Source organism: Stegostoma tigrinum, chromosome 27 (assembly GCF_030684315.1).
Source record: "Stegostoma tigrinum isolate sSteTig4 chromosome 27, sSteTig4.hap1, whole genome shotgun sequence".
Classification (NCBI taxonomy): Eukaryota; Metazoa; Chordata; class Chondrichthyes; order Orectolobiformes; family Stegostomatidae; genus Stegostoma; species Stegostoma tigrinum.
The window spans coordinates 33,091,575-33,105,767 of NC_081380.1; the positions used below are offsets into that span (position 1 = coordinate 33,091,575).

At 43.0% G+C, this 14,193-nt stretch overlaps 1 protein-coding gene across 3 annotated transcripts in view; it reads right to left on the reverse strand.

Moving 5' to 3' along the window:
* Positions 1 to 12,434, reverse strand: part of nek8 (NIMA-related kinase 8) — a 59,104-nt gene extending 46,670 nt beyond the window's left edge. For all 3 annotated transcript variants that reach the window (XM_059655413.1, XM_048557530.2, XM_048557529.2), the window contains exons 1-3: positions 12,333 to 12,434; positions 3,646 to 3,851; positions 2,004 to 2,233 (exon numbers count right to left, since the gene is read on the reverse strand). In XM_059655413.1, the coding sequence (XP_059511396.1) occupies positions 2,004 to 2,233; positions 3,646 to 3,851; positions 12,333 to 12,379 (483 nt within the window). In that variant the 5' untranslated portion in view covers positions 12,380 to 12,434. The remainder of the gene's footprint in view (positions 1 to 2,003; positions 2,234 to 3,645; positions 3,852 to 12,332) is intronic.
* Positions 12,435 to 14,193: the final 1,759 nt, after the last annotated feature.

Here is a 14,193-nt window from a genome sequence, read left to right on the forward strand (position 1 = left end):
TACTGCATCCACTGTACCCGGTGCGGCTTTCTCTACATTGGGGAAACCAAGCGGAGGCTTGGGGACTGCTTTGCAGAACACCTCCGCTCAGTTCGCAACAAACAACTGCACCTCCCAGTCGCAAACCATTTCCACTCCCCCTCCCATTCTCTTGATGACATGTCCATCATGGGCCTCCTGCACTGCCACAATGATGCCACCCGAAGGTTGCAGGAACAGCAACTCATATTCCGCCTGGGAACCCTGCAGCCATATGGTATCAATGTGGACTTCACCAGTTTCAAAATCTCCCCTTCCCCCACTGCATCCCTAAACCAGCCCAGTTCATCCCCTCCCCCCACTGCACCACACAACCAGCCCAGCTCTTCCCCCCCCACCCACTGCATCCCAAAACCAGTCCAACCTGTCTCTGCCTCCCTAACCGGTTCTTCCTCTCACCCATCCCTTCCTCCCACCCCAAGCCGCACCCCCAGCTACCTACTAACCTATCCCACCTCCTTAACCTGTCCGTCTTCCCTGGACTGACCTATCCCCTCCCTACCTCCCCACCCACACCTTCTCCACCTATCTTCTTTACTCTCCATCTTCGGTCCGCCTCCCCCTCTCTCCCTATTTATTCCAGTTCCCTCCCCCCATCCCCCTCTCTGATGAAGGGTCTAGGCCCGAAACGTCAGCTTTTGTGCTCCTGAGATGCTGCTTGGCCTGCTGTGTTCATCCAGCCTCACATTTTATTATCTCTAATAAGCAACAATTACTTTTACCCTTTGAGTATGGCCAACTTTTATAACAATGTCAACTATTACCTTCTCAAGGGTAGTTGGGGATAGGCAACTTGGCGAACAACACATATATTCCATAAAGTAATAAATAAAAATCTTAAAGAGTGATAATTGTACATGTAATAAGGACTTTAGAGTGCCCTATACTGTACAGAAAAAAATGTTTGGTTTCATGCTTTATATAGTGTTACCTTTGAACTGTTATGAAGTGGGGAAACAGCAATCTGATAGGAATATCACTGGACTGGTAATCCAGGACCCCACGCTAATATTCTGAGGACAAGGACTTGATTCCACCAAACCAGATTTAAATTTGAATTCAGTAAAATTCTAGAATAAGAAAAGTTAGCCTAATGTTGACCAGAGACCACTGTCAATTATCACAAAGACTTATCTGGTTCACAAATGACTCGTGAGGAAGGAGGTGTGCCATCCTCACCTGATCTGGCCAACTTGTGACTCCAGATCAACACAAAATGCTTGATGTAACTTCACTCTGGGTAGTTAGGGTTGGGCAAGAAATGCCGGTGTTTTATTAAGTGATGCCCACATATATGAAAACATTATTTTATAAATTTCATGAATAAAGTATACTTTTGAAAAAAGCATAGCATTTTGCTGGATTGGCTTTCTTGGCTATGAAAGCAGAGCTACACCACTGAATGCCTTCCAAGTTGTAAAGCCTCTTAAATACTGCGTTGGTGCTCCATGCTTTGTCTCGAGCAACCTCCCAGTCTTTCAATCTCATCAAAAACAATTTTTGGAATATGTTTAAACAAGCAATTGAAATTCTGAATCAATCAATATCTATCTAACAACACTTGCATCCAACTTGTACTTAATCTGGTCCACGAGACTTCAGGACCGTTCTAGAGTAAATCTATCCTCATTTACCTATTGCCACATGATTTCAAATCTCCCTCAATCCTTAAATGCCAATGGCCTCTGCATTCCAGCTCTAATCTTCATTGCATTCTGTGCCCATCATTGGTGGTGTAGCAGTCTTGAACAGTCGTCTACAAACCTCTGTCTGAACATTTTTTTAATCTCACCAATTCCAAAAGCCTCCTCAAAAACTCTGACATTGTCTTCAGTCTCCATCAATATTATCCAGCTTTTTTTTCCCGTCTATGAGCATCTTTCACCATTATTATGTTAAAGAGCTATATATATACAAATTGTTATTGATGTTGACCCCAAAGTTTTCCAAAAAGGTAATCTTACTGTGTAGGCTTTACTTTTGCTGCTTAGAATCTTCGATATTCCAAAATCACCGATCTTCACTATCATTTGATACTTATCGAGTAGAATATTCTGTGTTTTCAGATCACGGTGCAGAATAAGTTTGTTATGCACATGATGGAGGGCCAAAAGAATCTGCACAAAGAAGTGCAAGATGGTGTCTTCGTCTAACAAGGAGTTGCGCTTCTGGATATAGTCAGCCAAAGTACCTCCTGGAATCAAAACATTCAAAGTGAATTAAAACACCAGCAACAGCTTGGATCATCTGAATGACTAACAATAACTCTCAGACATTAAGTCCAACAAGGATATTTCAGTGCCCTAGAATAGTTATTTAGTTAGTTAGCTACTTATTAGTTATGGATGAATTTGCACTATAAACAGTGCATTTACATTACAAATTTACTGGTTACGACTTCCTCCTGCAATGTGTAAAACTGGATTGAGATTCTACCTAACTGTGCAGTGAGATGGGCTGAGAAATCTTTTTCCTAAAGTCTCGGCCAGATGTTAGGTCAGGCTCTGGGCCTGATTTTGCCTACACTTGTACTTTCACTGATAAGTTAAACCATTTTGCAACAACTGTGCCACTACTGTAAACAGATTTCCCGTCCCCATCTGTCTCTTTAATGGATTATTGAACTTTACACTTTTACCTTCCATACCATCACCCCCAACAAACCATTGTGATTTTCAGTTCCAAATACAACACGTTTCCTCCTTCAAACACACTGATCACACTGAAATCATGATACATTGTGCAATCTCACACAATGGTCTCTGTAGGCTTTACTGGGATGCCAGGGAACATCAAAGCAAGGAAATCACAAGCCTAACATTAGAACTTGAACAACCACACATCTAGTAAACCCTATCAGAGATAATGGGAACTGCAGATGCTGGAGATTCCAAGATAATAAAATGTGAGGCTGGACGAACACAGCAGGCCAAGCAGCATCTCAGGAGCACAAAAGCTGACGTTTCGGGCCTAGACCCTTCTGATGAAGGGTCTAGGCCCGAAACGTCAGCTTTTGTGCTCCTAAGATGCTGCTTGGCCTGCTGTGTTCGTCCAGCCTCACATTTTATTATCTAGTAAACCCTATGTTGGCAATGACCTTCAAACATGTTCTATTGTTTAAGAGATCTATTAGTTGTAGGGTAAAACTAAACTTCCTTCACAATGGTTCAATGGGACTATCTTAAAGCTGAGCCATCGAGACAAGCTTACTGAAGAAAAAAAAAGACAGAGATAGACTGGACTTTTGTTTGCAATAGAAAATGGAACCAAAGTAGTTAGATGGAGCTGAGGTACTGATTAGTCATGATCTATTGAAAGGCAAAAAGCTATAAAGGTCTGTATGGACGTACATGGAATAGTGTAGGTCAGATGGGCTTCAGATCAGTATGACAGGTCGGCACAACATCACGGGCCGAAGGGCCTGTACTGTGCTGTAATGTTCTATGTTCTATTATACTCTGCTCCAATCCCTTGCCATAACTAGTATGTAATCCCAGACATTGACTATTAGCAGGCCAGTCAAATAGATGTGGCACCACAACTAATTGATACATAGCTGAAAAGGCACTACTCAATAATAATTTCATCTTGTCATTCCTTCTGTACCTGGCGCGTATTCCATGGCTATCATCAGTGCTTTGTCCTCTAGGAAATTTTCATAGTATTCAATTATGTTTGGATGGTTGAGGAGCTTCAACACTTGGCATTCATTCTGAGCAGCCAGTCTCTCATCTTTAGTCATCTGGTCCACAGGAATCTGTTTGAGGATCACTAGTTTTTGGTCAGCCTTCCGCAAACATAGATGGACAATACTAAAAAAAATATAAATGGACAAGAGCACATAAATTTAAATGCAGTGTGCCCTTTGTCCTTCCAATTTCAAAGTCACTAATGCTATAAATCAGCAGCACCAGATTATGTGCTGAATACCACTGTCGTCTCACAAGCCATTGAGGTCAAGTTTTTCTGCCCTATTGTTCACTACAGTGAATAGAAGGAAAATCATCTGTTGCTCACCACAGCAGTGAAAACCTTCAACTTTAAAATTTAAATTACCTTTTCCATTTTATGTAATTTAAATTATAAATCGAACATCAGGTTCTTGCACTTAATGTCCTCACTTAGAATAAGCCCATTAATATGAAATCAGAGTTAAAGAAAGTACTTTAAAATTTTCCATCTCCACAAATTTTAAGAAATAGATGCCGCAATAAAAACTGGGAATTGAAGTGAGCTGTCAGAGTTACATAGGTCAGATGGCCTGAATTTGCACACTATAAATGGTCCATGGCCTAAGGCCTAAAGTTTCCTGAAAATATGCATTGTTATATTGCCACACCGATACATAGACTGTTATTTTAGCATATTAAACCCAAAAACTGCAGGCCTGGATTTCACAGTCGGCAAAATAACACTGCTTGGCATTGATCTTAAAAAAGGGATCTCAAAAGACCTCGCTATCTCTGAGAAGTGAATTTTTTTCTTTCCCAATGTTAGTTTGAATAGCAGCCAACTCAAAGAGATCTCCAAGCATGTATCTTGAGCACATCAAGCAGATAATTATATTCTCACAATCAGAAAACCAGGAAGCAAATTGTGATGACACCTTTCAGTTTTAATTACATTTTACAGAGTGAAAGAATGATTGGGCCATACAGGAGATTAAAGTAGAAGCTGAAATTTCATGACATAATTTCCTTTTTAAATTACACTTGTAATTTCATAATATTATAATGAAAAAATGTGACATTCTACAAACATAACAGCTTTCAAGGGTGAGGAACACTTTTCAACAATAATTATCAACTTTGTACACTGTTAAAAATCTACCTACACCTGAATCAAAGAGAGAAGATAGCGGAGAAAGTGTGTAATCAGACTAGTAATCCAGAGACCCAAGCTAATGTTTGTGTGGGTGGGTTCACGTCTCACTATGACAGCTGGGGGGACTTGAATTAAATTAATAAATCTGGAACATCAAGTTAGTCCCAATAATGGAGACCATGAATCTATTACTCAATCTTGTAAAAATCTACCTGACTATCCTTTCTGCTTTTGATGTTCTGAGACATAGGTTAAAATCCCACTACAGCTCTCACCGCACTAAAGGTGAAATCTGAATTCAATAAAAATCTGGAATAAAAAGATAGCTTAATGTAGCCACTGCAAACTGTCATAAAAACCCATGCGATTCACTAAGGTCCTTTAGGGAAAGAAATCTGCTGTAATTACCTGGTTTTTCTACATGTGACTCCAGACAAACAGTAATGATGTCGACTCTTAACTGCTCTTTTGGGTACTTACGAACAGGCAATAAATTCTGGCCTAGCTTGCAACACCAACATCTGCTAAACAAAGTAAAAGAAAACCGTTTACCTATAGCCACTGTCTATTTACTTGTAATATATAGTGATTTATGTTAAGTACAGAAATCTGGTCCATGCTTTCTGTCAACTTGGTTCTAGAAGATGAGTAAGCTAGGGAAGACTTTTTTAAAAAATCTTTGGAATTCTGTGTGCTTTATAAAATCTTCAACTTCTGTGATGACTCCAGGAATTCTGGGAGCTTGATTTCTAGCATGCTATCCAAGTGAGGTATTACAGTTTGAATCCTACTATAGGATTGTATATCGTTAAGTGTGCCATGTTGCAAGGGATGCCGATTTTCAAAGCATAGTATAAACTGCTCAGGCAGATGTAAAAGATCCCATGGGACTACTTGAAAAGAAGCAAGTTTGCCGTCCTGGCCATTATTCATCCCTAAACCAACGTCATCAATACAGATTATTTTTTTCTTGTTGTTCGTGCAGCTTCACTATTGGCAAACTGTACTTACCAACAGAACAGCAACTGCGCTTTAAAAGTCATTAAATGTGGATGTATAATCCTGAGGTTGCAGAAGGGCTCTTTCAAGTAAAGAAGTAAACACTGCGTCATTCGAATAAGCAATTCATGAAGGCAGATATCTGAGCTATGTGTCTTGAGTACCCTGACATGACCTTTTACAGGATCAACTTCAATTTTTTTTATATGAACTTTCAATCAGCAATGTAGATTTTAATGACCTGACACAATAAAAGCCCAAGTATAGCTATTCTGTTCTGATTTGACTGAAGCGCAAATGTAATCCAATACTGATTTTTAAAAAAACTTCCAACAAATTAATTCAAAACAAAGTTGTATTTTATTCAGCTAACTTAGTTGTTTATTAATTCATTCACAGGATGAGGATATTGCTAGCTAGGCCAATGTTATTGCCTATGCATAACTGCCTTTGAGAAGGTGGTGGTTAGCTGCCTTATTGAACCACAATAGTTCATGGCGTATTTGGAAATGTGCTTTTATGGAAGGAAATGTGTGGCCTGGAGGGGAATTTGCTGGTGATGGTACTCCTCTGCATCTGCTGGCCTTTCTTTCTAGGTGGCAGAGGTTGCAGGTTTGGAAGATGCCATCAAAGGAGGCTTGGTCAGTTGAAATATTGCTCCTTATATATGGTATATACTGTTTTCACTGTACGTTACTGGTGAAGTGTGTAAATGTTGAAGGAGGTGCCAATTGTAATGAGCTTCATGTGTTGTTGGAGCTGCACACACCCAAACACACAGGCAGCATGCCAGTTTATCCCTGACTTGTGGCTTGTAGAAGGTGGACAGGCTTGAGGGAAGTCAAGAGATGAATTATTCATTCCAGAATTCTGAACCTCTGAACTGCTCATATCCACAGTATTTATGTGACAGGTGCAGTCAAAGTTGTATAACTGGGAATTCAGCAAGATAATGTTACTGAACATCATAAGCCAATAGTTGGATTCTCTCTTGTTGGAGATGGTCATTACCCAGTACATAGTTGGCATGAATGTTTCTTGCAATTTATATAATGCCAGCCTGGATATTGCGCAGATCTTGCTACATTTGGACAATCACTGATCAAGTATTGAGGTATCACGAATAGTATTGAATACAGCGAAATCATCAGTGAGTATCTCCACCTCTAACAATGGAGAGAAAGATATTAAAAAAGCAGCCTAAGAAGGTTGGGTCTAGGACACTACCCATAGAACATAACAGCACAGTACAAGTCCTTTGGCCCTCGATGTTGTGCCGACCTGTCATACCGATCTGAAGCCCATCTCACCTACACTATTCCATGTACATCCATATGCTTGTCCAATGATGACTTAAATGTACTTAAAGTTGGCGAATCTACTACCGTTGAAGACAAAGCATTCCATTCCCTTACTACTCTGAGTAAAGAAACTACCTCTGACATCTGTCCTATATCTTTCACCCCTCAATTTAAAGCTGTGCCCCCTCATGCTCGCTGTCACCATCCTAGGAAAAAGGCTCTCCCGATCCACCCTATCTAACCCTCTGATTATTTTATATGTCTCAAGACATATAAAGACCCTGAGAGTGTTGTGCTAAGGAATCCTGTGGTTGAGACAATGGCCTCCAACAACATGACCATATTACTTTGTGGCAGGTAGGATTCCAGTCAGTGGAGTTCTTACCCCGATTCTCTCTGACTCCACTTTTGCTGGGGCTCCCTGATGCTATACTCAGTCAAAAATTATGTTAATGTCAACAGCCGTAAGCCTCACTTCCTATTTAAAGTTCATCCCTTTAGTCCAGATTTGAAATGAAATAATACTGCAGTCAGTAGATGAATGGGCCTGGTAGAATCCAAACTGAGAGTCAGTGAGCACATTACTGTTGAGTGAATGCCACTTGACAGCTGTCATCTTCCATCACTTTGTTGTTGATGGATTAGATGGTTATTGGTTAAGTTGGCTTTGTCCTGCTTTTTGTAGTTGGGATATACTTGGGACATTTTCCATATTGCTAGATAGACGCCAGCATTATAGCTTTCTGGAACAGCCTTGCTAAAGGCACAGCTAGTTTCAGAGCACGGGTCTTCACTATTGCTAGACTACTCAGGGACCATAACCTTTTCAGTATTTTGTGCTCTTAGTAACTTCCTGAAGAATTTAGATCAGAGCCATTTGTTGGGGGCTCAGGTAGTCCTGTCTATGACATGCTACATCGACTGCTCAACATGCTAGTTCTCCAGTGCTGTAGCCAGAATCTACGGCAGAGAGTACATCAAGGCCCAGTAACGGAGGTCCATATTTTAGGGGCCCAGATGAAGAGGAGGAAGGGGCCCAGGATTCCTGTGCCTGGTTGTAACTTCACCAGGTTGCTATCTCATTTTTAGGTTTACTTTGCGATGTTCTTGGCATGCCCTCCTGCAATCTTCATTGAAGTGGTGGTAACTACAGAGTATGGGATAAGCCAGGCAATGTGCTTACTGAGAGAACAAAGTGTGGAGCTGGATGAACACAGCAGGCCAAGCAGCATCTTAGGACCACAAAAGTTGACGTTTCGGGCCGAGACCCACGAAGGGTCTGGGCCCGAAACGTCAGCTTTTGTGCTCTAAGATGCTGCTTGGCCTGCTGTGTTCATCCAGCTCCACACTTTGTTATCCCGGATTCTCCAGCATCTGCAGTTCCCATTATCTATGTGCTTACTGATTGTGTTTCAATACAATTCCACTGCTATTGCTAATGCTGATGGCCCTCTGCGATTCATGGTGTCCTGGCATGAATTGCTACGTCTTTATGAAATTTACCCCATTCAGCACTGAGGTAGTGATGGGAGGTACAGTCAATGTAAAGATGGGACCGTGTCTCCATAAGGACTCTTACTGATGTCATAGACAAGACATATCTTCTATAGATTGATTGGTTACAACAAAGTCAAATGTGTCCTCCCCCTTGTTGATTCCCTCACCACCTGCCATAGGCTCAGTAAACAGCCTTGTCCTTTAGGACTTAGCCAGCTCAGTCACTGGTGGTACTACCAAGTCATTCTGGGCAATGAACTTTTGAATCCAGAGTACATTTCATCCAGAATTCCCATCCACAATACATTCTGAGACTTTGAAACCCTCAGTGCATACTCCAAGTTGTGTTCAACATGGAGGATAACTGATAACTAATTAACCAGCCAAAGGGAGTGTGGTGGATGCTAATATTGCTCATGTTTTACCTGATGCCATGAGACTTCACAAGTTCCACAGTCATTGTTGAGGACTCTTATGGCAACTCTTTTCTAACTGTTTACCACTGTGTGCTATCATCTGTGGTGGACAAGATGTCTGATACAATATACCCAGAAACAATGATAGTAGTGTTGTAAGTCATCCTCACAGAATCGTACCTTACAGACAATGTCATTTGGCCCTCCAAATTTGCTCCAAAGCCTGTTGGTCCGCCCAGTTCAATTCATATTATCAGATTTTGTAGCAGTTAGGTATAATTGAGTGACTTGCTTTCAAAGAGTTGTTAAAAACTAATTGTTTGCTATGGATTTGGAGTCATATAAAGAGCAGACAAAATTAGAATGCAGATTTCCCTTCCCTAAAGGGCAACAGCTAACCAGACAGGATTTTACAACAATCGACAATGATCGAATGGTCACCATTAGATAATTTATAATCACAGATTTTATTAATTGAGTTTATATTTCATCATCCGTTGTGGTGGAATTTGAACCTCCATCACCAGAACACAAGCTTTGGGTCTTTTGATTAATAATCAGTAGCATTACAAGTATGGCACTCTCTTTCTCTGCTCAACAATGATGTGGGCAAAGATACATTCAAGGTGCATTCTTAAGATTCTTTTTCTTACAAAAACCAAAAGTGCCAATAAATGGTTACAGTCAAACATGAAAAACACGAACAGAAAAAAGCTATAGATGCTCAGTACATTCGAGATTCCATGAATAACTACAACATGTTAACACTTCATGCATAATTTCATGCTGAACTGGCAAAAAGCAAACATATGAAACAATAATAATAGTGCAAAATCAGCCAAAAGGACATTCGTAAATGAAATTTAACTAGCAGTCTTTGTTGGGTAGTTGTGTGATTATTAGTATGCAAAGTGACTGCTGCTTATTGGAACAACGGGTGAGGAAGTCCACAATAAAAGCACACAAAGTACTGGAAACATACAGCAAACCCACAATATCCAAAAGAGCTATGTTAACATTTAAGTTGAACTAGCCTGAAGAGACAAAAAAGTTGCTGGAAAAGCTCAGCAGGTCTGGCAGCATCTGTGAAAGAAAAAACAGTTAACATTTTGGGTCCAGTGACCCTTCCTCAGAACTGAAGGCCTAAACAGGACTAAAGCTCTTCCCCATCTATGCTAGTCCACTGAACGCAGACCAACATAAAGATCAATCTTTCTTTCTCCGAGCCTTTTAACAATCTGCTATGCAAATTCCAATACCACAGTTCAAACTTCCTTGATCCTTCTATATCTCTGTTCTCAAGTAGTGGATTCTGCATCAAAGTTCCAGGTTGAAAGCCCACCCCAGGAATTGAGCACAAAAATCAAGACTGATATTCCATCACTGTGCTGATGGAGTAAAATCTGAAAGTGCTGAAGAAACTCAGCAGGTCTAGCGGTGTCTATGAAGACAGAAATAGAATTGATGTTTCAAGTTCAATACTTCTTCTTCAGAACGGAAGGGGCTAGAAAGTAGTGGATTTTTTTGCTGCTGACAGGGAAGGAGGAGTGAATGGAACAGATTGTGAGGAGAATAAAAGTGAAATACAGTTTCTACTAGATGCTGGAAATCTGGAACAAACACAGAAAACACTGTAGATACACAGCAGATCTGGCACTGTGTTCTGAAGAACAGTTCGACTGGACTTGAAACATTAACTCTGTTTCTCTTCCAGATTGTGCGACAGCCCAGAGAAAAAAGCAAAGGAAGTGTTAACAATGATAAAGGACAAAGTCAAAAGTCAAACAAAACCAGGTTGTAGTCCGAGATAATGGGAACTGCAGATGCTGGAGAATCCAAGATAACAAAGTGTGGGGCTGGATAAACACAGCAGGCCAAGCAGCATCTTAGGAGCACAAAAGCTGACAATTCGAGTCTAGACCCTTCATCAGACCCCTTTCTGATGAAGGGTCTAGGTCCAAAACGTCAACTTTCGTGCCCCTAAGATGCTGCTTGGCCTGCTGTGTTCATCCAGCCCCACACTTTGTTAACCAGGTTGTAGTCCAACAGGTCTGAAATCACAAGCCTGCAGAGCGCTGTTCCTTCGTCAGGTAAAGCAAGAAAGGAATTAGAAATGTAAAGCAGGTGCACATGAAGAGCAAAGTCAACAAGACACCAACAGCAAAAAAAAGAAGTCGCTGGAAAAGCTTAGCAGGTCTGGCTGCATTTGTGAAGAGAAATCAGAGTTAACATTTCAGGTCCAGTGATCCTTCCTCAGAAGCTCTTTCAGTTTTACAAAGAAGACACCACTGGGGGCATGGGGAATACAAGAAAAATGGAGGACAGAGGTCATCTTTGAGGTTTTAGAACTTAATAGTGAGTGCTGGAAGCTATAAAGTGGTGAAAGTGAAATTGAGGTGCTGTCCTTCAAGCTTCCTCCAACACTTTCTGTTTGCATTTCAGATTTCCACCATCTGCAGTATTTAGCTTGAGTACTGAAGTTAGCTTGAGTTCTGCCAAAAGTGCTGACTTTGGAATGAGGTAGTAAACCAAGTTCCTATCTACCCATACTGTAATCCCACGACATTATCCCCAAAAAGAGAAGGAATGTTCTCCCAAAAACTCCTGACCAAAGTTTACTCCTCAGACAACAGTAAAAGTCGTACTATCAGATCATCTTCACACTTGCTGTGAGAGCTCGCTGTGTATAAATTGGCTATGTATCTTACATAACAACGGGAACTGGACTTCAAAGGCACGTCTGACTGCAAAGAGCTATGCAATGTCCAGTCGTTATGTGCGATGTAAATGCAGTGCATCCACAAAATGGAAAATAAACATTTTGTCACATTCACAGGATAGGGGCATCACTGGCAAGTCTAGTTAAATCCCATCCCAAACTCCCCCTTCAGAAGATGGTGGTGAGTTTACACGGCTACATCGGAGGGCAATTGAGGACATTGATTATGAATAAGGATTGCAGATTTCCTTACGTAAACACATCACTGATCCAGCGTTACTTTTTACATGATAACTTGTAGTTTCAGGATCACCATAACTGATGCTATGCACTGTGTATTCCAGTTTCGATTATTAAACTCAACGCCAAATTCATTATTTCACGATTTGATTGCGGATCATTCTCAGGAACCCAGCCAGGGCAAAGCTGCAACCCCCACCCCGCTTCCGACAGCTGTTGAATTTGTGCTTCCAACGAATTGACAGCGGCCATCAACTCGGGCTGGAGGAATACACGGAATCCGAACAACAATCTCACCCGAAAGCTCCCCGTCCCACCACCTTCATCTTCTGGTATTTCTCCATCGCCGTTTCCAAGGAGTTAGCGACAACTTCCGGTGCGGGTACAGGCAACGGCCGAACCGCCTCAGCTCGAGCGCACGCATGCGCGTTTCCACATCTCGTGCTGCCGTGACTGCCCCGCCCAGCGGCCTGCGACGGAGCTAACCATCTGTTTTCACCAACTCTGCAGCCTCAGGCGCTGAAGCTAACTTTTCCAGTGTTTTCACCAACTCTAAGATAACAAAGTGTGGAGCTGGATGAACGCAGCAGGCCAAGCAGCATCTCAGGAGCACAAAAGCTGACGTTTCGGGCCTAGACCCTTCATCAGAGAGGGGGATGGGGTGAGGGTTCTGGAATAAATAGGGAGAGAGGGGGAGGGGGAACCGAAGATGGAGAGAAAAGAAGATAGGTGGAGAGGAGAGTATAGGTGGGGAGGTAGGGAGAGGATAGGTCAGTCCAGGGAAGACGGACAGGTCAAGGAGGTGGGATGAGGTTAGTATGTAGGAAATGGAGGTGTGGCTTGGGGTGGGAGGAAGCGATGGGTGAGAGGAAGAACAGGTTAGGGAGGCAGAGACAGGCTGGGCTGGTTTTGGGATGCAGTGGGTGGAGGGGAAGAGCTGGGCTGGTTGTGTGGTGCAGTGGGGGGAGGGGAGATTTTGAAGCTGGTGAAGTCCACATTGATACCATATGGCTGCAGGGTTCCCAAGTGGAATATGAGTTGCTGTTCCTGCAACCTTGGGGTGGCATCATTGTGGCACTGCAGGAGGCCCATGATGGACATGTCGTCTGAAGAATGGGAGGGGAGTTAAAATGGTTCATGACTGGGAGGTGCAGTTGTTTATTGCGAACTGAGTGGAGGTGTTCTGCAAAGCGGTCCCCAAGCCTCCACTTGGTTTCCCCAATGTAGAGGAAGCCACACCGGGTACAATGGATACAGTATACCACATTGGCATTTGTGCAGGTGAACCTCTGCTTAATGTGGAATGTCATCTTGGGCCTGGGATGGGGGTGAGGGAGGGGGTGTGGGGGCAAGTGTAGCACTTCCTGCGGTGGCAGGGGAAGGTGCCGGGTGTGGTGGGGTTGGAGGGCAGTGTGAAGCGACCACGGGAGTCACGGAGAGAGTGGTCTCTCCAGAAGGCAGACAAGGGTGGGGATGGAAAAATGTCTTGGGTGGTGGGGTCGGATTGTAGATGGCGGAAGTGTCGGAGGATGATGCGTTGTATCCGGAGGTTGGTGGGGTGGTGTGTGAGAACGAGGGGGATCCTCTCCGGGCGGTTGTGGCAGGAGCGGTCTGTGAGGGATGTGTTGCAGGAGACGCGGTCAAGGGCGTTCTTGACCACTGCGGGGGAAAGTTGCGGTCCTTGAAGAACTTGGACATCTGGGATGTGCGGGAGTGGAATGCCTCATCCTGGGGGCAGATGCACCGGAGGAATTGGGAATAGGGGATGGAATTTTTGCAGGAGGGTGGGTGGGAGGAGGTTTATTCTGGGTAGCTGTGGGAGTCAGTGGCTTGAAATGGACATCAGTTACTAGCTGGTTGCCTGAGATGGAGACTGAGAGGTCCAGGAAGGTGAGGGATGTGTTGGAGATGGCCCAGGTGAACTTGAGGTTGGGGTGGAAGGTGTTGGTGAAGTGGATGAACTGTTCAAGTTCCTCTGGGGAGCAAGAGGCAGCACCGATACAGTCATCAATGTAACAGAGGAAGAGGTAGGGTTTGGGGCCTGTGTAGGTGCGGAAGAGGGACTGTTCCACGCAACCTACAAAGAGGCAGGCATAGCTGGGGCCCATGTGGGTGCCCATGGCCACCCCCTTGGTCTGTAGGAAGTGGGAGGAATCGA